This window comes from Salmo salar, chromosome 12 (assembly GCF_965601325.2).
Source record: "Salmo salar chromosome 12, fSalSal1, whole genome shotgun sequence".
NCBI classification, from domain to species: Eukaryota; Metazoa; Chordata; class Actinopteri; order Salmoniformes; family Salmonidae; genus Salmo; species Salmo salar.
The window spans coordinates 106,708,541-106,736,377 of NC_138302.1; the positions used below are offsets into that span (position 1 = coordinate 106,708,541).

A 27,837-nucleotide genomic window follows, 5' to 3' on the forward strand; every position below is an offset into this window, starting at 1 on the left:
TGGGACACCAGGCTCGTTGCGAACTGTGTGAAGTCCATTTTTTCCTAACAAAGGCCGTATTTAATAATGACATAACATTGAAGGTTGTGCAATGTAACAGCAATATTTAGACTTAGGGATGCCATCCGTTAGATAAAATATGGAACGGTTCCGTATTTCACTGAAAGAATAAACGTTTTGTTTTCGAAATGATAGTTTCCTGATTCGACCATTTCGCTACACTCGCAATAACATCTGCTAACCATGTGTATGTGACCAATAACATCTGATAACCATGTGTATGTGACCAATAACATCTGCTAACCATGTGTATGTGACCAATAACATCTGCTAACCATGTGTATGTGACCAATAACATCTGCTAACCATGTGTATGTGACCAATAACATCTGCTAACCATGTGTATGTGACCAATATCATCTGCTAACCATGTGACCAATAACATCTGCTAACCATGTGACCAATAACATCTGCTAACCATGTGACCAATAACATCTGCTAACCATGTGACCAATAACATCTGCTAACCATGTGACCAATAACATCTGCTAACCATGTGACCAATAACATCTGCTAACCATGTGTATGGACCAATAACATCTGTTAACCATGTGTATGGACCAATAACATCTGCTAACCATGTGTATGGACCAATAACATCTGCTAACCATGTGTATGGACCAATAACATCTGCTGACCATGTGACCAATAACATCTGCTAACCATGTGACCAATAACATCTGCTAACCATGTGTATGGACCAATAACATCTGCTAACCATGTGTATGTGACCAATAACATCTGCTAACCATGTGTATGGACCAATAACATCTGCTAACCATGTGACCAATAACATCTGCTAACCATGTGACCAATAACATCTGCTAACCATGTGTATGGACCAATAACATCTGCTAACCATGTGTATGTGACCAATAACATCTGCTAACCATGTGTATGGACCAATAACATCTGCTAACCATGTGACCAATAACATCTGCTAACCATGTGACCAATAACATCTGCTAACCATGTGTATGGACCAATAACATCTGCTAACCATGTGTATGTGACCAATAACATCTGCTAACCATGTGTATGGACCAATAACATCTGCTAACCATGTGTATGGACCAATAACATCTGCTAACCATGTGACCAATAACATCTGCTAACCATGTGACCAATAACATCTGCTAACCATGTGACCAATAACATCTGCTAACCATGTGACCAATAACATCTGCTAACCATGTGTATGGACCAATAACATCTGCTAACCATGTGACCAATAACATCTGCTAACCATGTGACCAATAACATCTGCTAACCATGTGTATGGACCAATAACATCTGCTAACCATGTGACCAATAACATCTGCTAACCTTGTGTATGGACCAATAACATCTGCTAACCATGTGACCAATAACATCTGCTGACCATGTGTATGGACCAATAACATCTGCTAACCATGTGACCAATAACATCTGCTAGACATGTGTATGGACCAATAACATCTGCTAACCATGTGACCAATAACATCTGCTGACCATGTGTATGGACCAATAACATCTGCTAACCATGTGACCAATAACATCTGCTAACCATGTGTATGGACCAATAACATCTGCTAACCATGTGTATGTGACCAATAACATCTGCTAACCATGTGTATGTACCAATAACATCTGCTAACCATGTGTATGGACCAATAACATCTGCTAACCATGTGACCAATAACATCTGCTAACCATGTGTATGGACCAATAACATCTGCTAACCATGTGACCAATAACATCTGCTAACCATGTGTATGGACCAATAACATCTGCTGACCATGTGACCAATAACATCTGCTAACCATGTGACCAATAACATCTGCTAACCATGTGTATGGACCAATAACATCTGTTAACCATGTGACCAATAAAACTTGATTTGAAATGTTAGGCGTTCCTGAGAAAAGGACAGCCAAATAGGCCTACCAATAAACATGTATCCATTAGCTAAAGTTAAACTATGCCCTGGCACCATAGAAAGCCTATCAAAGGTTTGATACTTCGGCACTACAGACAGGGATCGGTAGTCTACTTTGTGAGTGGCTGTCTGGCTAACACATTTGATTAATAAATTGGGGGTGAACGCCGACCTTGCAGGAGAGAAACTGCGTTACACCAGTGTCCTGAAGACGACCTTGTCGGTGGTCTGGGTATGTGGCGGAAGGGATGACATGACATGGACGTTGTGCTCCTTCCTCGAGTTGAGGAGCTCCATGTTGAAGACGTGGCTGCTGTCAGTCAAAATCAAATCAAATTTTATTTGTCACATGCGCCGAATACAACCTTACAGAGAAAGCTTACTTACAAGCCCTTAACCAACAATGCAGTTTTAAGAAAAATAAGTTTTGAGTTAAAAATAATTAAAGAGCAACAGTAAAATAGCAGTAGCGAGGCTACATACAGGGGGTACCGGTACAAAGTCAATGTATGGGGGCACAGGTTAGTCGAGGTCATATGTTAATGTAGGAGTTAAAGTGACTATGCATAGATAATAAACAGAGAGTAGAGGCAGCGTAAAAGTGTGCGTGTGGGGGGCTCTTGAGCAAGGCACTTAACCCTAATTGTAGGGAGAAAGCTATTTTTACCAGAAGCCTGCCAGCTCCTGGAGGTACATGTCCTGACTCTGCTCTGTCAGAGCACCTCTCATTTTCTCCTCACTCCACTGATTGTGTTTCATCCATTTTCTTTTTTTACTGTACATGGCGTGACGGTTTAACAAGGCTCCTTCCAACAGATACATGCAGTATAAACAACAGAGGCCTAGTATGGGGAGCCGACTTAATGTAACTGTTTGAAAAGCAGAGCAGAGCCGTGTGCAGAAGCAGCGCCCATGTGGAGGGGAGAAGCACAAGGACCGTGTGCAAACCGCGTGTGGCGCAGAGGAGAGACCGAAAACAACCAGGCGCAGTCTGAGGTGAGTGGCTGTAATAAAGGACAACAATATAACCTGTGGAAGATATGTTTAAATACTTCACATGTGTCGTAAAGATTCGCACTCTGTCTAAAGTACGACCGAAATGTAAATAAATGCACGACGAGCTGTTGTGATTCCTTGGCTAGCTAGCTAACGTTAAATACATTTTGCAGAATTTAATTATTTATTTTTTCCAGATCCAGACTTTGTCTCGAGGAAAAAAAATCAGCAAATGTATTGAACTCACAATTGGAAATGATTTTTATAAAACGCATATCGTCTTTGTTTTGGTGTTGTTTACCAAGTTAGCCACCGTAGACAGATACGGTGGTATCGAAGACTACACGGTTTCTAAACCCCGCGAAACATCGCGAGACTTCCGGCCGAGCAGGCCGGGATTTGAGAAGTCTCAGGTTCACTTCTCAACATTTCCCCAAATATAAAGGCACAACCTGGATTGAACATGTTAATACTCCAACCGCGTGAAAGTGACAAACTGACACGTTTTCATTTTTAATTAAAAACAACTTTATATAAGAGTGCATTTCTGATTTGACGGTTTGCACATGCGTAGTTCGACGTGGGAATGAGCGTAGCGACGTCGCCTATTTATTAAATTATTTATTGCAACAATATTACCCATCAATACAGGGACATTTCTGTGAATACAATGACCTTTTTTAAAATAATATAACACAAGGCAAACCCCTCGCCCCACCAAAAAAAGATTAATTTAGGACATCATTAATATGTAACAAGGCAATGAGACATTAACGGACATTCAGAGACACGACTTATAATTTTTCAAACTTTTTAAGTTTCACAAGTTTCACAAGTTTGAGGGATTTAGAAAATTGTAACAGTTCAATAAAATAAAAAACTGCAAAATAAGGAATTTTTCCACTCCATTTACATTTGTGAATATAATATTTGGCCAAGAGAAGAATAATGTTAATTGTTATGATCATGATTACAAGGATAAGCAAAATGCCATTTAACATCATCAAAGATAAACATAGGTAATCCTGGAGATTTCATAAACAACCATTCATGAATTTCAATCCATAGTTTATACTAGAATGGCGGCATGAAAAAAACAACAACTAGATTCTGAATCAGAGGAACAAAAAACACAAGGCATTTTGTCAAAATTGAATCTTTTGTGCAAGAAATCATTAACAGGGTAGATGGTAGAAAACATTTAAAAATGTGTTTCTTTAACTTTTGGGATAACTGGACAAGTAAGGAAAAAGATAAGTCACTTTTGACCATCATGGGCTGGTCACTTCCATAGGATATACAGAATTATAATCACCAAAAATGACTTCATTAACTGCCAATCGTATCCACTTATTGTTGCTTTTTTTTATCCAAAAGATTCAAGTCATTACTTTGTAAACTAGGAAAAGTGGGAACAACCTCATAAAATAACAACGTGTTCTTAATAAGTCCATGTAAAGGAAGTGGAATTCCTTTGCAAACCTTCATATATTCTCTACAGTAATATTAACCTGACATTTACCAATGAACTCATCAAACGGCAAAAACTCCCCAGTGTTGTCTACCAAATCACATAGACAATGAATACCTTTGTCAAACCAAAGGCCTTTGAAAATGGATTCCCTATTAATTTTAATAACTATATTATTCCAAATCAATGTTTTGTGGGAGGGGAATTGGGCTTGAATATCATTTTCCAGAAAAATAACATTTTCTGGTGAAACTTACACAAATTCACAGGTAATTTTAGAGGGTCAAAATCAAATTTCATTAGGAATTCAAGTCCACCAAGTTTATTAAACAGACTGTTAGGGATATCATATCACATAGAGGTAGGATTAGACAGACATCATTTCAACCATTTAATTCTAAAAGCACCTACTAACGACTCAAAATCAATAGCCTGTAAACCTCCACGATCATAGTCTTTCACTAATTGTGATTTCCGAATATAATGCGTTTTATTCCTCCAAACAAATCTAAATAACAGAATTTACTTTTTTTATGTTATTAGAAGAAAGAAAACAGGGACTGACTTGGGTAAATTATTCTAGATAAACCATCTGTCTTGGACAAAAGAATACAACCCAAAATTGAGATATCAATGAAACTCTCATGGAATTAATCCTATTTTTTTTTATGTTTAAAGATTCTCTATCTGAAACGTTTTTAGTGATAACACTTCCTAAATATTTAACTTCCTTTTTAACAGGTATGGAGGTAATGTTGACGGAGTATGACATCGCCTAGTTACAGTGGTTGTCAACTGATTTTGCCTGGGGACCCAAATTTGACAATGACAATTAAGTCGCGACCCAATATTATGGACTATTGATTCCATTTTGTAATGTCATATTGCAGCTGTCTTCTTGGGCACGCTTCACTTCAAATCAAATGTTATTTGTCACATACACATAGTTAGCAGATGTTATTGTGAGTGTAGTGAAATGCTTGTGCTTCTAGTTCCGACAGTGCAGTAATAACGAACAAGTAATATCTAACAATTTCACAACAACAACAACCTAATACACACATCTAAAAGGGGTGAATGAGAATGTCCATATAAGTATATGGATGAGTGATGGCCGAGCGGCATAGGCAAGGTGCAATATATAAAATAACTATATACATGTGGTATGAGTAATGTGAGATATGTAAACATTATTAAAGTGTCATTACTTAGAGTTGCATTGTATAAAGTGACTAGTGATCCATTTATTAAAGTGCCCAGTGATTGGGTCTCAATGTAGGCAGCAGCCTCTCTGAGTTAGTGATGGCTGTTTAACAGTCTGATGGCCTTGAGATAGAAGCTGTTTTTCAGTCTCTCGGTCCCAGCTTTGATGCACCTGTACCGATCTCACCTTCTGGATGGTAGTGGGGTGAACAGGAAGTGGCTCTGGTGGTTGTTGTCCTTGATGATCTTTTTGGCCTTCCTGTGACATCGGGTGCTGTAGGTGTCCTGGAGGGCCGGTAGTTTGCCCCCGGTGATGCGTTGAGGTTAACAGGTTTTTTCAGTGTGTCGCCGTGCGCTTTGTTGATCAGATTCTGAATCTTGAAATCAGCATTGGGAAACATGTCAATCCTCCCGTTAGAAACATGATTTGCCCAAAGAGTAAGCTTCATCTTGAAGGAATCCACTTTGTCCATCTGTTCAAATCGATTGTGCCCCGGTCCCTTTCTTTGGCACATTGAGCTAATTCAGATGATCAAAAATAACCGCCGGGTAGGCAACCTTCGCGAGCCATTCCTCACAATCCAAATGTTCAGTCAGAGGTGACTTGTTTGCCACGTTTCTTTCAGAAATCTCAGCTTGAAGCTCAAAAAAGCGACGATTCATCAAGCTGCAGTGCGTAATGTCCATTTGCACTGATGCGCTCTGATGTCTGGCGCGTTGTCCTCTGACATGTCCTGGATTCTCCTCCTCATGGTGTCAAGGATAAGGGTATGATGGTTTTAAGTTTGTTGGTGGCTGACTCTCCCAACATTTCTGTGCACATATCAATCGCAGAAGGGAGTATGAGATCCTCTGAGCTGGTGTGGGCTTTTTTGCACTTAGCAATGCGCTGGGCAACAAGGCGTGATGCGCAAAGTGCCTTTTCTTGTACCGTTCAGTCGTTCTTCAATGCATCTTGTGAGGCCTCCAGATATTGACATTTTATTTTAAAGTCAGCTGTCTTTGTGGCTTGGTGTCCAGATGCCTTTTCCTTTTGGAGGGTTTCATGCTCTCATTGGCTAACAGCTCATTCCATAGGATGCACAGCGGTCTACACTCACCCTGCCTGTCTTCTATATATGTAAAACCATATTTGATGAAGTCGGGGTGGTATTTTCTCTTCTTGACAGGGACCGGGTTGTCTGCCTTGTTGACATTGGAAGCAGCAGTAGATAAAGAGGAAGCTGCACCTTTTAAAAAAAACTGGTCCATGATTTTAATCTGACAGCTAGCCTACATGTGCAATGTTGCAGAACGACATTTTTTACTGGATCAGTGTGTGTGTTTAGAAATCTGTCATTTCATTGGATCAGTGTTTGTGTGTGTGTGGGGCGAGAACGTTATTGTATTGGTCAGTGTGGATGTGCCAACCCTCTGAAACTAGCTAGCCATTTCGCTCTGCACGTGTAAAGTCAGCAACAATAAGCGGTGCGACGGTATCCTTTCAAAATAAAAGTTTAGGTGCAGCGGTTACCTTTCAAAATAATATGATTATTTTTTATATATTCCTGCGACCCCTTAAAATCCTCCCGCAACCCCCAAGTTGAGAATCACTGGCCTAGTATGATTGGGGATTTACAGTGCATTCGGAAAGTATTCAGACCTTGAATTCTTCCACATTTTGTTCCGTTACAGCCTTATTTAAAAAATGTCTAGTCTACACAATACTCCATAATGACAAAGCAAAAACATGTTTTTAGACATGTTTGCTAATTTCTTCAAAATAAAAACGGAAATATCACATTTACATAAGTATTCAGACCCTTTAGTCAGGACTTTGTTGAAACACCTTTGGCAGCGATTACAACCTCGAGTCTTCTTGGTTATGATGCTACAAGCTTGGCACACCTGTATTTGAGGAGTTCCTCCCATTCTTCTCTGCAGATCCTCTCAAGCTCTGTCAGGTTGGATGGGGAGCGTCGCTGCTCAGCTATTTTCAGGTCTCTCCAGAGTAGAGGTTGACCGATTATGATTTTTCAACACCAATTCCGGTTATTGGAGGACCAAAAAAAAGCCAATACCGATTAATCGGCTGATTTTTACATATATAATTTGTAATAATGACAATTACAACAATACTGAATGAACACTTATTTTAACTTAATATAATACATAAATAAAATCAATTTAGTCTCAAATAAATAATGAAACATGTTCAATTTGTTTTAAATAATGCAAAAACAGTGTTGGAGAAGAAAGTAAAAGTGCAATATGTGCCATGTAAAAAAGCAAACGTTTAAGTTCCTTGCTCAGAACATGAGAACATATGAAAGCTGGTGGTTCCTTTTAACATGAGTCTTCAATATTCCCAGAAAATAAGTTTTAGGTTGTAGTTATTTTAGGAATTATGATGCGTCGACTATTTCTCTATACCATTTGTATTTCATATACCTTTGACTATTGGATGTTCTTAACTGTGTCCTTGGGACCTTCAATGCTGCAGAAATGTTTTGGTACCCTTCCCCAGATCTGTGCCTCGACACAATCCTGTCTCGAAGCTCTATGGGAAAATCCTTCGACCTCATGGCTTGGTTTTTGCTCTGTCATGCACAGTCAACTGTGGGACCTTGTATAGACAGGTGTGTGTGCCTTTCAAAATCATGTCCAATCAATTGAATTTACCACAGGTGGACTCCAATAAAGTTGTAGAAACATCTCAAGGATGATCAATGGAAACAGGATGCACCTGAGCTCAATTTACAGTCTCATAGCAAATGGTCTGAATACTTATGGAAATAAAGTATTTCTGTTTTCTTTCACTTTGTCATTATGGGGCATTGTGTGTAGATTGAGGAAAAACATTTTATTTAATACATTCTATAGTAAGGCTGTAACGTAACAATGTGGAAAAGGGGAAGGGGTGTGTGTGTGTGTGTGTGTGTGTGTGTGTGTGTGTGTGTGTGTGTGTGTGTGTGTGTGTGTGTGTGTGTGTGTGTGTGTGTGTGTGTGTGTGTGTGTGTGTGTGTGTGTGTGTGTGTGTGTGTGTGTACAGTACCAGTCAAAAGTTTGGACACACCTACTCATTCAAAAGTTTCTTTATTTTTACTATTTTCTACATTGTAGAATAATAGTGAAGACTTCAAAACTATGAAATAACACATATGGAATCATGTAGTAACCAAAAAAGTGTTAAACAAATCAAAATATATTTGATGTTTGAGATTCTTCAAAGTAGCCACCCTTTGCCTTGATGACAGCTTTGCACACTCTTGGCATTCTCTCAACCAGATTCTCAAATCATATACATTTATTTTAATGCATTCAATATTATTTTTCCAGTCTTCCACAAATGTGGACTGTCCCGAGCTCACTGGCGTGGGAAACTCTGAGGGCCCAGAATATTTTATACAATGTTGCAAGTTTGTGGCTACACATGGCCTGTCTGGAAATGTGATTTATAGGATATTTAGTTTTACCAGGATGTTTTCTACCTGCAGGCTGCAATGTTATTTTTTGGAGGGCTTTATGTAGGCTATTTTTACGTAGTTGGCAACGGCAATAGAAGTTACCTTTTTAGGTTTGTTTGTTTTCATTTAGATTTTGATAGAATTTTGAAGAAATAAAGACGTTATAATAAATTAAACAGTTTCATGAAAATTTGCATATGAAAACCATAACTGGCACGCAGATCGGTAGAAATGGTAAGATAAAGTGGCATTCTACGTGAGAAAGGTTGACGACTCCTAGAGTAATGGCAGAATCAGCGAAAGCCAGCAGGAGCGGGAGGAGAATGGTTGGGTCAGGTTAAAGGTTTTCTCTTCTCCTTATCTAGATCTCTGGCTCCCTCTTGAGGCATCAAACCTTAAGCTTAAAGCATCAAACCAGCTCAATGCACATAGGGTGTGTCTATATATGAAAAAATTACTCATTGAAATATTTAGAGAAATCAATTGGTCGAAGAACAAATGACTTTTGGTCTACCAAGATTTTGTTTAATCGAGGACAGCCCTAGACTGTCTGGCTGTATTAGGGCTGACTGTATGTGTTTAATCGGGGACAGCCCTAGACTGTCTGGCTGTATTAGGGCTGACTGTATGTGTTTAATCGGGGACAGCCCTAGACTGTCTGGCTGTATTAGGGCTGACTGTATGTGTTTAATCGGGGACAGCCCTAGACTGTCTGGCTGTATTAGGGATGACTGTATGTGTTTAATCGGGGACAGCCCTAGACTGTCTGGCTATATTAGGGATGACTGTATGTGTTTAATCGGGGACAGCCCTAGACTGTCTGGCTATATTAGGGCTGACTGTATGTGTTTAATCGGGGACAGCCCTAGACTGTCTGGCTATATTAGGGATGACTGTATGTGTTTAATCGGGGACAGCCCTAGACTGTCTGGCTATATTAGGGCTGACTGTATGTGTTTAATCGGGGACAGCCCTAGACTGTCTGGCTATATTAGGGCTGACTGTATGTGTTTAATCGGGGACAGCCTTAGACTGTCTGGCTATATTAGGGCTGACTGTATGTGTCTGTCTCTCTTCTCAGGTTGTAGGAACTAGTGGAGATGAGTAGTAATGAGTGTTTTGGATGCGGACGTACCGGCCATTGGATCAAGAACTGTCCGAATGCCGGGCGGGGACGAGGCAAGGGCCGCGGGAGGGGGAAAGGTAAGGTACTGACTACATTACAGGGTTGTGATCAATAGATGGGGAAAGGTACTGACTACATTACAGGGTTGTGATCAATAGACGGTGAAAGGTACTGACTACATTACAGGGTAGTGATCAATAGACGGGGTAAGGTACTGACTACATTACAGGGTAGTGATCAATAGATGGGGAAAGGTACTGACTACATTACAGGGTAGTGATCAATAGATGGGGAAAGGTACTGACTACATTACAGGGTAGTGATCAATAGATGGGGAAAGGTAAGGTACTGACTACATTACAGGGTAGTGATCAATAGATGGGGTAAGGTACTGACTACATTACAGGGTAGTGATCAATAGACGGGGAAAGGTAAGGTACTGACTACATTACAGGGTAGTGATCAATAGATGGGGTAAGGTACTGACTACATTACAGGGTAGTGATCAATAGACGGGGTAAGGTACTGACTACATTACAGGGTAGTGATCAATAGATGGGGAAAGGTACTGACTACATTACAGGGTAGTGATCAATAGACGGGGTAAGGTACTGACTACATTACAGGGTAGTGATCAATAGACGGTGAAAGGTACTGACTACATTACAGGGTAGTGATCAATAGACGGGGTAAGGTACTGACTACATTACAGGGTAGTGATCAATAGACGGGGAAAGGTAAGGTACTGACTACATTACAGGGTAGTGATCAATAGATGGGGTAAGGTACTGACTACATTACAGGGTAGTGATCAATAGATGGGGAAAGGTAAGGTACTGACTACATTACAGGGTAGTGATCAATAGATGGTGAAAGGTACTGACTACATTACAGGGTAGTGATCAATAGATGGGGAAAGGTACTGACTACATTACAGGGTAGTGATCAATAGATGGGGAAGGTAAGGTACTGACTACATTACAGGGTAGTGATCAATAGATGGGGTAAGGTACTGACTACATTACAGGGTAGTGATCAATAGATGGGGAAAGGTACTGACTACATTACAGGGTAGTGATCAATAGATGGGGTAAGGTAAGGTACTGACTACATTACAGGGTAGTGATCAATAGATGGGGAAAGGTAAGGTACTGACTACATTACAGGGTAGTGATCAATAGATGGGGTAAGGTACTGACTACATTACAGGGTAGTGATCAATAGATAGGGAAAGGTACTGACTACATTACAGGGTAGTGATCAATAGACGGTGAAAGGTACTGACTACATTACAGGGTAGTGATCAATAGACGGGGAAAGGTACTGACTACATTACAGGGTAGTGATCAATAGATGGGGAAAGGTAAGGTACTGACTACATTACAGGGTAGTGATCAATAGATGGGGTAAGGTACTGACTACATTACAGGGTAGTGATCAATAGACGGGGTAAGGTAAGGTACTGACTACATTACAGGGTAGTGATCAATAGATGGGGAAAGGTACTGACTACATTACAGGGTAGTGATCAATAGACGGGGAAAGGTAAGGTACTGACTACATTACAGGGTAGTGATCAATAGATGGGGTAAGGTACTGACTACATTACAGGGTAGTGATCAATAGACGGGGTAAGGTAAGGTACTGACTACATTACAGGGTAGTGATCAATAGACGGGGTAAGGTACTGACTACATTACAGGGTAGTGATCAATAGACGGGGTAAGGTACTGACTACATTACAGGGTAGTGATCAATAGATGGGGAAAGGTACTGACTACATTACAGGGTAGTGATCAATAGACGGGGTAAGGTAAGGTACTGACTACATTACAGGGTAGTGATCAATAGATGGGGTAAGGTACTGACTACATTACAGGGTAGTGATCAATAGACGGGGTAAGGTACTGACTACATTACAGGGTAGTGATCAATAGACGGGGAAAGGTAAGGTACTGACTACATTACAGGGTAGTGATCAATAGACGGGGTAAGGTACTGACTACATTACAGGGTAGTGATCAATAGACGGGGAAAGGTACTGACTACATTACAGGGTAGTGATCAATAGACGGGGTAAGGTACTGACTACATTACAGGGTAGTGATCAATAGATGGGGAAAGGTAAGGTACTGACTACATTACAGGGTAGTGATCAATAGACGGGGTAAGGTACTGACTACATTACAGGGTAGTGACCAATAGATGGTGAAAGGTACTGACTACATTACAGGGTAGTGATCAATAGACGGTGAAAGGAAGGTACTGACTACATTACAGGGTAGTGATCAATAGATGGGGATAAGGTACTGACTACATTACAGGGTAGTGATCAATAGACGGGGGTAAGGTACTGACTACATTACAGGGTAGTGATCAATAGATGGGGAAAGGTAAGGTACTGACTACATTACAGGGTAGTGATCAATAGACGGGGAAAGGTAAGGTACTGACTACATTACAGGGTAGTGATCAATAGATGGGGAAAGGTAAGGTACTGACTACATTACAGGGTAGTGATCAATAGACGGGGAAAGGTAAGGTACTGACTACATTACAGGGTAGTGATCAATAGATGGGGAAAGGTACTGACTACATTACAGGGTAGTGATCAATAGATGGGGAAAGGTACTGACTACATTACAGGGTAGTGATCAATAGACGGGGATAAGGTATTGACTACATTACAGGGTAGTGATCAATAGACGGGGTAAGGTATTGACTACATTACAGGGTATTGATCAATAGATGGGGAAAGGTACTGACTACATTACAGGGTAGTGATCAATAGATGGGGTAAGGTACTGACTACATTACAGGGTAGTGATCAATAGACGGGGTAAGGTAAGGTACTGACTACATTACAGGGTAGTGATCAATAGATGGTGAAAGGTACTGACTACATTACAGGGTAGTGATCAATAGATGGGGAAAGGTAAGGTACTGACTACATTACAGGGTAGTGATCAATAGATGGGGTAAGGTACTGACTACATTACAGGGTAGTGATCAATAGACGGGGAAAGGTAAGGTACTGACTACATTACAGGGTAGTGATCAATAGATGGGGAAAGGTACTGACTACATTACAGGGTAGTGATCAATAGATGGGGTAAGGTACTGACTACATTACAGGGTAGTGATCAATAGACGGGGAAAGGTAAGGTACTGACTACATTACAGGGTAGTGATCAATAGATGGGGAAAGGTAAGGTACTGACTACATTACAGGGTAGTGATCAATAGATGGGGAAAGGTACTGACTACATTACAGGGTAGTGATCAATAGATGGGGAAAGGTACTGACTACATTACAGGGTAGTGATCAATAGATGGGGTAAGGTACTGACTACATTACAGGGTAGTGATCAATAGACGGGGAAAGGTACTGACTACATTACAGGGTAGTGATCAATAGATGGGGTAAGGTACTGACTACATTACAGGGTAGTGATCAATAGACGGGGAAAGGTAAGGTACTGACTACATTACAGGGTAGTGATCAATAGATGGGGTAAGGTACTGACTACATTACAGGGTAGTGATCAATAGATGGGGAAAGGTAAGGTACTGACTACATTACAGGGTAGTGATCAATAGATGGGGTAAGGTACTGACTACATTACAGGGTAGTGATCAATAGATGGGGAAAGGTACTGACTACATTACAGGGTTGTGATCAATAGATGGGGAAAGGTACTGACTACATTACAGGGTAGTGATCAATAGATGGGGTAAGGTACTGACTACATTACAGGGTAGTGATCAATAGATGGGGAAAGGTAAGGTACTGACTACATTACAGGGTAGTGATCAATAGATGGGGTAAGGTAAGGTACTGACTACATTACAGGGTAGTGATCAATAGATGGGGAAAGGTAAGGTACTGACTACATTACAGGATAAATGAAAGGTCAAAGTTTAGTAAAAACGCTTTGAAACTGTAAATTAATGTTCAGGTAGTATTCAACCTTCCCATGCAACTCCGTTTCAAAACATTTTCTCCAAAACATGGCCCTGGGCAGCACTGAGCCTGTGTGTTAACTTGGCCCTGGGCAGCACTGAGCCTGTGTGTTAACTTGGCCCTGGGCAGCACTGAGCCTGTGTGTTAACTTGGCCCTGGGCAGCACTGAGCCTGTGTGTTAACTTGGCCCTGGGCAGCACTGAGCCTGTGTGTTAACTTGGCCCTGGGCAGCACTGAGCCTGTGTGTTAACTTGGCCCTGGGCAGCACTGAGCCTGTGTGTTAACTTGGCCCTGGGCAGCACTGAGCCTGTGTGTTAACTTGGCCCTGGGCAGCACTGAGCCTGTGTGTTAACTTGGCCCTGGGCAGCACTGAGCCTGTGTGTTAACTTGGCCCTGGGCAGCACTGAGCCTGTGTGTTAACTTGGCCCTGGGCAGCACTGAGCCTGTGTGTTAACTTGGCCCTGGGAAGCACTGAGCCTGTGTGTTAACTTGGCCCAGGGCAGCACTGAGCCTGTGTGTTAACTTGGCCCTGGGCAGCACTGAGCCTGTGTGTTAACTTGGCCCTGGGCAGCACTGAGCCTGTGTGTTAACTTGGCCCTGGGCAGCACTGAGCCTGTGTGTTAACTTGGCTTTGGGCAGCACTGAGCCTGTGTGTTAACTTGGCCCTGGGCAGCACTGAGCCTGTGTGTTAACTTGGCCCTGGGCAGCACTGAGCCTGTGTGTTAACTTGGCCCTGGGCAGCACTGAGCCTGTGTGTTAACTTGGCCCTGGGCAGCACTGAGCCTGTGTGTTAACATGGCCCTGGGCAGCACTGAGCCTGTTTGTTAACTTGGCCCTGGGAAGTACCTAGCCTGTGTGTTAACTTGGCCCTGGGCAGCACTGAGCCTGTGTGTTAACTTGGCCCTGGGCAGCACTGAGCCTGTGTGTTAACTTGGCTCTGGGCAGCACTGAGCCTGTGTGTTAACTTGGCCCTGGGCAGCACTGAGCCTGTGTGTTAACTTGGCCCTGGGCAGCACTGAGCCTGTGTGTTAACATGGCCCTGGGCAGCACTGAGCCTGTTTGTTAACTTGGCCCTGGGAAGTACCTAGCCTGTGTGTTAACTTGGCCCTGGGCAGCACTGAGCCTGTGTGTTAACTTGGCTCTGGGCAGCACTGAGCCTGTGTGTTAACTTGGCCCTGGGCAGCACTGAGCCTGTGTGTTAACTTGGCCCTGGGCAGCACTGAGCCTGTGTGTTAACTTGGCCCTGGGCAGCACTGAGCCTGTGTGTTAACTTGGCCCTGGGCAGCACTGAGCCTGTGTGTTAACATGGCCCTGGGCAGCACTGAGCCTGTGTGTTAACTTGGCCCTGGGCAGCACTGAGCCTGTGTGTTAACTTGGCCCTGGGCAGCACTGAGCCTGTGTGCTAACTTCTAAGTCATTCCTATTGCCACATGTCTAGCAAAGCAATGATGTGATTTTCCAATAATAATGTTCTTCCTGTTCCTCAGATCTGTTCTGCTATCGCTGTGGAGAGCCTGGTCACGTCGCCAGGGACTGTGAGAGGACTGAGGATGGTGAGGACGTCTCCATCTTAGAACAATGTTGACCACACTTGTGTGGACATCACACCAATTTAGAAGTTTGACTGGTAGTGTGATGTTGGATTAGTGAGATGTTCCTGTATGTGTTAGTTCTCTCCCAGCGTGCTATAACTGTTCTGTTTCTGCAGCGTGTTATAACTGTTCTGTGTTTCTGTTATAACTGTTCTGTGTTTCTGCAGCGTGTTATAACTGTCCTGTGTTTCTGGTATAACTGTTCTGTGTTTCTGTTATAACTGTTCTGTGTTTCTGCAGCGTGTTATAACTGTTCTGTGTTTCTGTTATAACTGTTCTGTGTTTCTGCAGCGTGTTATAACTGTCCTGTGTTTCTGATATAACTGTTCTGTTTCTGCAGCGTGTTATAACTGTTCTGTGTTTCTGTTATAACTGTTCTGTGTTTCTGCAGCGTGTTATAACTGTTCTGTGTTTCTGTTATAACTGTTCTGTGTTTCTGCAGCGTGTTATAACTGTCCTGTGTTTCTGGTATAACTGTTCTGTGTTTCTGTTATAACTGTTCTGTGTTTCTGCAGCGTGTTATAACTGTTCTGTGTTTCTGTTATAACTGTTCTGTGTTTCTGCAGCGTGTTATAACTGTCCTGTGTTTCTGATATAACTGTTCTGTTTCTGCAGCGTGTTATAACTGTTCTGTGTTTCTGTTATAACTGTTCTGTGTTTCTGCAGCGTGTTATAACTGTCCTGTGTTTCTGATATAACTGTCCTGTGTTTCTGCAGCGTGTTATAACTGTTCTGTGTTTCTGCAGCGTGTTATAACTGTTCTGTGTTTCTGTTATAACTGTTCTGTGTTTCTGTTATAACTGTTCTGTGTTTCTGCAGCGTGTTATAACTGTTCTGTGTTTCTGTTATAACTGTTCTGTGTTTCTGCAGCGTGTTATAACTGTTCTGTGTTTCTGCAGCGTGTTATAACTGTTCTGTGTTTCTGCAGCGTGTTATAACTGTTCTGTGTTTCTGCAGCGTGTTATAACTGTCCTGTGTTTCTGATATAACTGTTCTGTGTTTCTGCAGCGTGTTATAACTGTTCTGTGTTTCTGCAGTGTGTTATAACTGTTCTGTGTTTCTGTTATAACTGTCCTGTGTTTCTGCAGCGTGTTATAACTGTTCTGTGTTTCTGATATAACTGTCCTGTGTTTCTGCAGCGTGTTATAACTGTTCTGTGTTTCTGCAGCGTGTTATAACTGTTCTGTGTTTCTGCAGCGTGTTATAACTGTCCTGTGTTTCTGCAGCGTGTTATAACTGTTCTGTGTTTCTGATATAACTGTCCTGTGTTTCTGCAGCGTGTTATAACTGTTCTGTGTTTCTGCAGCGTGTTATAACTGTTCTGTGTTTCTGCAGCGTGTTATAACTGTCCTGTGTTTCTGATATAACTGTTCTGTGTTTCTGCAGCGTGTTATAACTGTTCTGTGTTTCTGCAGCGTGTTATAACTGTCCTGTGTTTCTGCAGTGTGTTATAACTGTTCTGTGTTTCTGCTATAACTGTTCTGTGTTTCTGCAGCGTGTTATAACTGTTCTGTGTTTCTGCAGCGTGTTATAACTGTTCTGTGTTTCTGCTATAACTGTCCTGTGTTTCTGCAGCGTGTTATAACTGTTCTGTGTTTCTGCTATAACTGTCCTGTGTTTCTGCAGCGTGTTATAACTGTTCTGTGTTTCTGCAGCGTGTTATAACTGTTCTGTGTTTCTGCAGCGTGTTATAACTGTTCTGTGTTTCTGCTATAACTGTCCTGTGTTTCTGCAGCGTGTTATAACTGTTCTGTGTTTCTGCAGCGTGTTATAACTGTCCTGTGTTTCTGCAGTGTGTTATAACTGTTCTGTGTTTCTGCAGCGTGTTATAACTGTTCTGTGTTTCTGTTATAACTGTTCTGTGTTTCTGTTATAACTGTTCTGTGTTTCTGTTATAAATGTTCTGTGTTTCTGCAGCGTGTTATAACTGTCCTGTGTTTCTGCAGCGTGTTATAACTGTTCTGTGTTTCTGCAGCGTGTTATAACTGTTCTGTGTTTCTGTTATAACTGTCCTGTGTTTCTGCAGCGTGTTATAACTGTTCTGTGTTTCTGTTATAACTGTTCTGTGTTTCTGCAGCGTGTTATAACTGTCCTGTGTTTCTGCAGCGTGTTATAACTGTTCTGTGTTTCTGCAGCGTGTTATAACTGTCCTGTGTTTCTGCAGCGTGTTATAACTGTTCTGTGTTTCTACAGCGTGTTATAACTGTTCTGTGTTTCTGCAGCGTGTTATAACTGTTCTGTGTTTCTGTTATAACTGTTCTGTGTTTCTGCAGCGTGTTATAACTGTTCTGTGTTTCTGCAGCGTGTTATAACTGTTCTGTGTTTCTGTTATAACTGTTCTGTGTTTCTGCAGCGTGTTATAACTGTTCTGTGTTTCTGCAGCGTGTTACAACTGTGGTCGTGGAGGACACATCTCCAGAGACTGTAAGGAGCCCAAGAAGGAGAGGGAACAGGTGTGTTATAACTGTGAAGGCTTGGGTGTTGTAATATTATTATATTACTATCAGGCCGGTGTGCTGATGTTGTTATTATTAGCTCCCTATAAAATCACTTATTTTTTTTGCCCGATTCTGTTTTTTGTTGTTGTGGGGGGGGGGGTGTAGTTTCCTTTAATACAAGTGTTCACCAGCCAGAGACTGTTGTTTGGTTAGCAGTGTTTCTGTAGCACAGCCACCTAGCACTGTTGTTTGGTTAGCAGTGTTTCTGTAGCACAGCCACCTAGCACTGTTGTTTGGTTAGCAGTGTTTCTGTAGTACAGCCACCTAGCACTGTTGTTTGGTTAGCAGTGTTTCTGTAGCACAGCCACCTAGCACTGTTGTTTGGTTAGCAGTGTTTCTGTAGCACAGACACCTAGCACTGTTGTTTGGTTAGCAGTGTTTCTGTAGCACAGCCACCTAGCACTGTTGTTTGGTTAGCAGTGTTTCTGTAGTACAGCCACCTAGCACTGTTGTTTGGTTAGCAGTGTTTCTGTAGTACAGCCACCTAGCACTGTTGTTTGGTTAGCAGTGTTTCTGTAGCACAGCCACCTAGCACTGTTGTTTGGTTAGCAGTGTTTCTGTAGTACAGCCACCTAGCACTGTAGACCAGACATACAGAGCAGCACTACACAGAGTGTAGACCAGATATACAGAGCAGCACAACACACAGTGTGTAGACCAGACATACAGATCAGCACTACACACACAGTGTAGTCCAGACATACAGAGCAGCACTACACACAGAGTGTAGACCAGACATACAGAGCAGCACTACACACAGAGCAGCACTACACACAGAGTGTAGACCAGACATACAGAGCAGCACTACACAGAGTGTAGACCAGACATACAGCGCAGCACTACACAGAGTGTAGTCCAGACATACAGAGCAGCACTACACACAGAGCAGCACTACACACAGAGTGTAGACCAGACATACAGAGCAGCACTACACAGAGTGTAGACCAGACATACAGAGCAGCACTACACACAGAGAGTGTAGACCAGACATACAGAGCAGCACTACACACAGAGTGTAGACCAGACATACAGAGCAGCACTACACACAGAGTGTAGACCAGACATACAGAGCAGCACTACACACAGAGAGTGTAGACCAGACATACAGAGCAGCACTACACACAGAGTATAGACCAGACATACAGAGCAGCACTACACACAGACAGACAGGGGCCCTGTGCTCTTTCAGGAAGTTGCACTGATCCAATCACTGATGCATTTTGTTCGTATCTTATGATTAACTTGGGCAAATTAATCCATTTCATAATTTTCACTATGAAAATGTTTGCACTCACTACTGTAAGTCGCTATGGATAAGAGTGTCTGCTAAATGACAATAATACAGTACGCTTTCTTGAATTTGTTCTGTATTTGGGGACTGTGAAAAGACCCCTGGTGGCATGTCTGGTGGGGTAAGTGTGTGTGTCGGATCTGTGTGTAGTTGACAATGTAAAAAATGTGGGATCTAACACAATCTATATATTTTTTATTTAACTAGGCAAGTCAATTAAAAACTAATTCTTATTTACAATGACGGCCTGGGATAAAAAAATGTAAATGTTTTTAAATATATAAATATAGGACAAAAGACACTTCTTATAAGAAGAAGTGATGCAGTCAGTCTTTCCTCAACTCTTAGCCAAGAGAGACTGGCATCCATAGTATTAATATCAGCCCTCTGATTACAATGACGAGCAAGACGTCCCGCTCTGTTCTGGACCAGCTGCAGCTTAACTAGGTCTTTCCTTGCAGCACTGGACCACACGACTGGACAATAATCAAGATTAGACAAAACTAGAGCCTGCAGGACCTGCTTTTTACAGTGTGGTGTCAAAAAAGCAAAGCATCTCTTTATTACGGCCAGACCTCTCCCCATCTTTACAACCATTGAATCTGTATGTTTTGACCATTAGAGTTTACAATCTAAGGTAACGCCAAGTAATTTAGTCTCCTCAACTTGTTCAACAGCCACACCATTCATTACCAGATTCAGCTGAGGTCTAGAACTCTAGGAAGGATTTGTACCAAATACAACGCTCTTAGTTTTAGAGATGTTCAGGACCAGTTTATTACTGGCCACCCATTCCAAAACAGACCTCAACTCTTTAAGGTTTTCAGTGACTTCATTAGCTGTGGTTGCTGATGCGTCTGTGGTTGAATCATCAGCATACATGGACACACAGGCTTTGTTTAATGTAGAGGTCGACCGATTATGATTTCTCAACGCCGATACTGATTTATTGGAGGACCAAAAAAAGCCAATACCGACTAATCGGACGAATTAAAAAATAAATAATAATAATTATGTATTTTTTTTTATATATATATATATATGTGTAATAATTACAACACTACTGAATGAACAATGAACACTTTTTTATTTTAACTTAATATAATACATAACTAAAATCAATTTAGTCTCAAATAAATAATGAGGCATTTTCAATTTGGTTTAAATAATGCAAAAACACAGTGTTGGAGAAGAAAGTAAAAGTGCAATATGTGCCATGTAAAAAAGCTAACGTTTAAGTTCCTCGCTCAGAACATGAGAACATATGAAAGCTGGTGGTTCCTTTTAACATGAGTCTTCAATATTCCCAGTTCAGAAGTTTTAGGTTGTAGTTATTAGAGTAATCATAGGTCTATTTCTCTCTATACCATTTGTATTCCATATACCTTTGACTATTGGAATGTTCTTACAGGCACTTTAGTATTGCCAGCCTAATTCTGGGAGTTGATAGGCTTGAAGTCATAAACAGGGCTGTGCATCCCAGCATTGCTAAGAGCTGCTGTTTAAATGAATGCTTACGAGCCTGCTGCAGACTGCTCTATCAAATATCAAATCATAGACTTAATTATAATAAACACAGAAATATGAGCCTTAAGTCATTAATATGGTCAAATCCAGAAACTATCATTTATTTATTCTTTTTATTCTTTCAGTGAAATAAGGAACCGTTATGCATTTTATCTAACGGGTGGCATCCCTAAGTCTAAATATTACTGTTACATTGTACAACCTTCAATGTTATGTAATAATTCTGTAGAATTCTGCCAAATGAATTACGGTCTTTGTTAGGAATAGATGGCCTTTCAACAGTTCACAGCGAGCCATGCGGCCCAAACTGCTGCATACACCCTGACTCTGCTAGCACTGAACGCAAGAGAAGGGCGGCCCAAACTGCTGCATACACCCTGACTCTGCTAGCACTGAACGCAAGAGAAGGGCGGCCCAAACTGCTGCATACACCCTGACTCTGCTAGCACTGAACGCAAGAGAAGGGCGGCCCAAACTGCTGCATACACCCTGACTCTGCTAGCACTGAACGCAAGAGAAGTGACACCATTTCCCTAGTTAATATTGCCTGTTAACATGCAGTTCTTTTAACTACATATGCAGGTTTAAAAAAATATACTTCTGTGTATTGATTTTAAGGAAGGCATTGATGTTTATGGTTGGGTACATTTGTGCAACAATTGTGCTTTTTTTTCGCGAATGTGCTTTTGTTAAATCATTGCCCGTTTGGCAAAGTTGAAGTAGGCTGTGATTCGATGATAAATTAACAGGTACCGCATTGATTATATGCAACGCAGGACAAGCTAGTTAACCTAGTAATATCATCAACCATGTATAGTTAACTAGTGATTATGTAAAGATGTATTGTTTTTTCTAAGGTAAGTTTAATGCTAGCTAGCAACTTACCTTGGCTCCTTGCAGCCACCAGGTCCTTTTGACGCTGCACTCGAGTAACAGGTGGTCAGCCTGCCACGCAGTTTCCTCGCGGATTGCAACGTAATCGGCCATAATCGGCATCCAAATAGTCCGATTACCGATTTGTTATGAAAACTTGAATTCGGCCCAAATTAATCGGCCATGCAAATTAATCGGTTGATCTCTAGTTTAATGCCAGTGCCAGGTCATTGGTAAAAATACACCTGTTTGTTGTTGGCATTTCCTGCAAAAGTTTGTAATTAATGAAATAATTGCCATCTGATTTGATGAAAGATGGAATTGAATTTCTGCCCATAATATAATTTATAGTTTTAAGTTTTTTCCCATTTTTCTTTATCATTGTCATATCTTGGCTTCATAATACAGTTTCTTATTTTTGTTGAGTTTAGTCACATAATTTGCATTTAGTCAGCCAGTCAGATGTACAGCCAGACTTATTAGCCACTCTTTTTGCCCCATCTTTCAACTACACAGACATATGAGTCACAGCTAAATCTTTTGTATGATCTCTCATACACTATGTTAGGCCCAGCTGTTGGAACTTTGTCTTTCCTGGATATAGCCACTATAATTGTGATCACTGCATCCAATGGGTACGGATACAACTTTAGAACAAAATTCTACAGTATTAGTAAAAATGTGATCAATACATGTGGATGATCTTGTTCCTGTAGTGTTTGTAAACACCCTGGTAGGTTGGTTAATAACCTGAACCAGATTACAGGCACTGGTTACAGTGAGAGGCTTCCTCTTGAGCGGACAGCTTGATGAAAACCAGTCAATACTCAGGTCCCCAAGAAAGTAGACCTCTCTGTTTACATCACATACACTATCAAGCATTTCACACATATTATTTAGATACTGACTGTTAGCACTTGGTTGCCTATAGCAACACCCTTAAAGAAAAGGCTTTGCCAATAAGATCTCCTCTGAGCATTACAGGGATGTGGCTCTGAATATTCAGTTGAAGTCAGAAGTTTACATACTCCTTAGCCAAATACATTTAAACTCAGTTTTTCACAATTCCTGACATTTAATCCCAGTAAAAATTCCCTGTCTTAGGTCAGTTAGGATCACCACTTTATTTTAAGAATGTGAAACGTCAGAATAATAGTAGAGAGAATGATTTATTTCAGCTTTTATTTCTTTCATCACATTCCCAGGGGGTCAGAAGTTTACATACACTCAATTAGTATTCGGTAGCATTGCCTTTAAAATTGTTTAACTTGGGTCAAACGTTTCGGGTAGCCTTCCACAAGCTTCCCACAATAAGTTGGGTGAATTTTGGCCCAATCCTCCTGACAGAGCTGGTGTAACTGAGTCAGGTTTGTAGGCCTCCTTGCTCGCACACGCTTTTTCAGTTCTGCCCACAAATGTTCTATTGGGTTGAGGTCAAGGCTTTGTGATGGCCACTCCAATACCTTGACTTTGCTGTCCTTAAGCCATTTTGCCACAACTTTGGAAGTATGCTTGGGGTCATTGTCCATTTGGAAGACCCATTTGCGACCAAGCTTTAACTTCCTGACTGATGTCTTGAAATGTTGCTTCAATATATCCATATCATTTTCCTCCCTCATGATCCCATCTATTTTGTGAAGTGCACCAGTCCTGTGTGCTGCGGGGTTGAAGCTATGAACCCATAGGCTTGGCGCTCTCATCCCTTCCAGGAGGGAGGGTGTTCTATGAGCCTGTCATAGCAGATGTAAGCAATGTCCCCACGCGCTCTGTCAGCTTTCATGGCTGGGATCAGTTCTTTCCTCTTCTGGGGCACAGCTTCAAGATAGTCCTCGTTGAGGAAGATGAAACGTCCTCTCAAGTTATTGGCTCTTTCAAGAGCCTTGGTCTGTCACCTGGACCGGTGGCCGGGGGCGGTGGTGGGTTTTCCAGTCCTGTGGGCCGCGATCCACCGCGATCCACCTCAATCTTCTTGTGGTGCATCTTCAATTTCTCAGAGATCATTTCCCTCACATTGTCCTCAGACTCCGTCCAAGTCTCATTTGGAGATTCTGCAATTCCGTCCACAGCCATGTTGTTCCGTCTTGATTGTCCCTTGAGATGATCTGATTTCTCCATCATTGTTGTCATGGATTCACACACAGAACTGTTCCTCAGGTCCTGAACCTCTCCGGTCAGGTCGTCCATTTTTTTATTAGTTGAATCCACCAGTATTTGGACAAAACACTTGAAAATATTTTCTTGTTGTAACAGCTGCTTTTAGAACTCTCTTTGTTCGTGTTTAAAAGATCCTTCACCTGTGGTTTAGAGACGCCACTGTCCTTAACGGTAGTCCCGCCAGCTTTGGTCTTTGTCATGGCAGCAATGTAGGTTACGCTGTTACTCCTCTCAGTTCCAGACAGGGCAGGTCTCAGGGAAGATTGAAAATAACAACAACAAATAGCAGGGCTCTAGACAGCAACAGGCCCAGGAGAGTCCGCTGTCCCAGCCATAATGGATAACAGCGTTGCAGGCTGCATTCAGGCCCTCAACACTGCTAGCTTGATAGCCTACTGATGCTGACTGCGTCTGTGTTCCGTCCACATTTTCCACAATGCAGATTTTATAGGCCCCTAATATAATACAGGTTTTATAGGCCCCTAATATAATGCAGGTTTTATAGGCCCCTAATATAATGCAGATTTTATAGGCCCCTAATATAATGCAGGTTTTATAGGCCCCTAATATAATGCAGATTTTATAGGCCCCTAATATAATGCAGGTTTTATAGGCCCCTAATATAATGCAGGTTTTATAGGCCCCTAATATAATGCAGATTTTATAGGCCCCTAATATAATACAGATTTTATAGGCCCCTAATATAATGCAGGTTTTATAGGCCCCTAATATAATGCAGATTTTATAGGCCCCTAATATAATACAGATTTTATAGGCCCCTAATATAATGCAGGTTTTATAGGCCCCTAATATAATGCAGGTTTTATAGGCCCCTAATATAATGCAGGTTTTATAGGCCCCTAATATAATGCAGGTGTGTTATCGCTGTGGCAAGGCCGGTGATTATATTCTTAATTGTTACTGTTATAATGCTTTCCAGGTCTGTTATAACTGTGGCAAGGCCGGGGTGTTATGTCATTGTGTTACTGTTATCATGTTATAATGCTATACAGGTCTGTTATAACTGTGGCAAGGCCGGCCATGTGGCCCGGGACTGTGACCATGCCAACGAGCAGAAGTGCTACTCCTGTGGAGGCTTCGGACACATCCAGAAGGGCTGTGACAAGGTCAAATGTTACAGGTGAGTTAACACACACCCAGAAGGGCTGTGACAAGGTCAAATGTTACAGGTGAGTTAACACATCCAGAAGGGCTGTGACCAGGTCAAATGTTACAGGTGAGTTAACACATCCAGAAGGGCTGTGACCAGGTCAAATGTTACAGGTGAGTTATCACACATCCAGAAGGGCTGTGACAAGGTCAAATGTTACAGGTGAGTTATCACACATCCAGAAGGGCTGTGACAAGGTCAAATGTTACAGGTGAGTTAACACATCCAGAAGGGCTGTGACCAGGTCAAATGTTACAGGTGAGTTAACACACATCCAGAAGGGCTGTGAGAACATATTGTTTTGTTACAAGGTGTACTGGCCAGTGTATCGTTAAGCTGCTTCCCTGTGATATGTTTGAGTTGTGGCAGCCCTGAACAGCTTTATAAATGGACATCAAGAATCAGGGTGTGTGTGTGTGTGTGTGTGTGTGTGTGTGTGTGTGTGTGTGTGTGTGTGTGTGTGTGTGTGTGTGTGTGTTGATCAGCAGGCAGGACTTCTGTGTCCGGTACAAATTAGTTGGTATCAGGCCTAAACATCACCTTTCCAAAAGATGAGACGTTATAGCAGAATAACAAATGAATGAAAACACTCTCTCTTGTCTTAGCTAAACCTCATCTCTCTCTCCTCTCTGTCTCCCACCAGGTGTGGTGAGATCGGCCATGTTGCCGTCCAGTGCAGCAAGGCCAGCGAAGTCAACTGCTACAACTGTGGAAAGTCTGGTCACCTGGCTAAAGAATGCACCATCGAGGCCACGGCCTAGCGCTCTGCTGCCTTCCTACGCCCCTCCCTTTTCACATGGATGGTTGTATTATTTTGTCTGAATCGTCCCCTCTGGCCCACAGCAGGCTACGGAGGATAGTCCCACACCAGTCCGCTGGAAAAGCAGGACAGGGGGGTAAACATCCACTTTCTGCATTTAATCAAACATGTTTGTTTAGTTTGGTAGAGGTTAATGTATAATGCTTGTTAAAGAACCCCCTTTCCATGCCACTGGTGACCAGGGATGAATGATGAGTGGATGCCCTCCCTACCAGGTCTGGGAAACCAGCACTTAGTGAGAGTGAGTGGGTAGGAAGTCTGAGCTTCCCATAAAGATTGACTTTGTTTTAGTTTTCTTGAACAAAACGGAGTCTACCTGCAAGAGAGTGACTGACAGCAGCCCCGGCCAGCGGTCATTATGTTTACGGCTCAGTCCAACGGCAGCAGGCAGACAGACAGATAGACGGCAGCAGGCAGACAGACAGATAGACGGCAGCAGGCAGGCAGACAGTCCAATGGCAGCAGGCAGGCAGGCAGACAGACAGACGGCAGCATGCAGACAGACAGTCCAATGGCAGCAGGCAGGCAGGCAGACAGACAGACAGACGGCAGCATGCAGACAGACAGTCCAATGGCAGCAGGCAGGCAGACAGATAGACAGACGGCAGCAGGCAGACAGACAGTCCAATGGCAGCAGGCAGGCAGGCAGACAGACAGACAGACGGCAGCATGCAGACAGACAGTCCAATGGCAGCAGGCAGACAGACAGACAGACGGCAGCATGCAGACAGACAGTCCAATGGCAGCAGACAGACAGACAGACGGCAGCATGCAGACAGACAGTCCAATGGCAGCAGGCAGACAGACAGATAGACGGCAGCATGCAGACAGGGAGACAACCCCCCCAACACTGTATGAAAACTGTGAGAGAAATTACAAGATTGTTATAATACTTTTATTGCATCAAATGGCTGTTTTATGCAACAGCATAGAGGGTTCTTATAACTCTATTGTGTCTGTGTGAACTGAAAGTGGGCCTCTGGGAGATTTAACACTAACAGGAGATTTCCGATGTCTTTTGGGTGATAAAACCTAAAGAGACCGCATTCCATAGCATGAGTTAATGTTTCTGTTCTATATGGTACCAGGGGGAGATGACCTCAGGGCCAGACCCTGGTCTTTACACAATGAGTACTGTTTTTACAGCAGATACTGTCTGCTGTGAATAACAAGTATCTTTCATACTAATCTTAACCTTGTGACCCATTCCATACATCTGTTGTTCGTCATGTAGACTGAAAGGGGTGTATCTTGGCTGTAAAAGACCTTTGTACTTTTGTCTCGGGGGCTCTAAATGAATCATCTGAGGGTGATTCACCTCTAAACGAATCGTCTGAGGGTGATTCACCTCTAAACGAATCGTCTGAGGGTGATTCACCTCTAAATGAATTGTCTGAGGGTGATTCACCTCTAAATGAATCATCTGAGGGTGATTCACCTCTAAACGAATCGTCTGAGGGTGATTCACCTCTAAACGAATCGTCTGAGGGTGATTCACCTCTAAACGAATCGTCTGAGGGTGATTCACCTCTAAACGAATCGTCTGAGGGTGATTCACCTCTAAACGAATCGTCTGAGGGTGATTCACCTCTAAATGAATCGTCTGAGGGTGATTCGTCGACCAGCCATCATTATCGTCGAGCACTCAATCGATTCACTTTATATGTGTGTGTTGTATTGACCTGCTCCCTTATTAATAAGTGAATAAAGATTTAGTTTAAGTACAA

At 42.1% G+C, this 27,837-nt stretch overlaps 1 protein-coding gene across 1 annotated transcript; it reads left to right on the top strand.

Moving 5' to 3' along the window:
* Positions 1 to 2,668: 2,668 nt before the first annotated feature.
* LOC106566283 (CCHC-type zinc finger nucleic acid binding protein) lies at positions 2,669 to 27,837 on the top strand. The gene is made up of 6 exons (XM_082959538.1): positions 2,669 to 2,974; positions 10,176 to 10,297; positions 15,672 to 15,737; positions 18,159 to 18,229; positions 25,133 to 25,260; positions 25,934 to 27,837. Exons 2-6 carry the CDS (start codon positions 10,195 to 10,197, stop codon positions 26,049 to 26,051), a joined length of 486 nt encoding a protein of 161 aa, XP_082815664.1. The 5' UTR covers positions 2,669 to 2,974; positions 10,176 to 10,194; the 3' UTR covers positions 26,052 to 27,837.

What these genes read in the sequence shown, in the direction of transcription:
- LOC106566283 (XM_082959538.1), top strand. Translation starts at nt 10,195, where the DNA reads ATGAGTAGTAATGAGTGTTTTGGATGCGGACGTACCGGCCATTGGATC. An exon ending in CTGTGAGAGGACTGAGGATG is followed by an intron (nt 15,738 to 18,158) that starts GTGAGGACGTCT and finishes GTGTTTCTGCAG; the next exon opens with CGTGTTACAACTGTGGTCGT. An exon ending in CCAAGAAGGAGAGGGAACAG is followed by an intron (nt 18,230 to 25,132) that starts GTGTGTTATAAC and finishes AATGCTATACAG; the next exon opens with GTCTGTTATAACTGTGGCAA.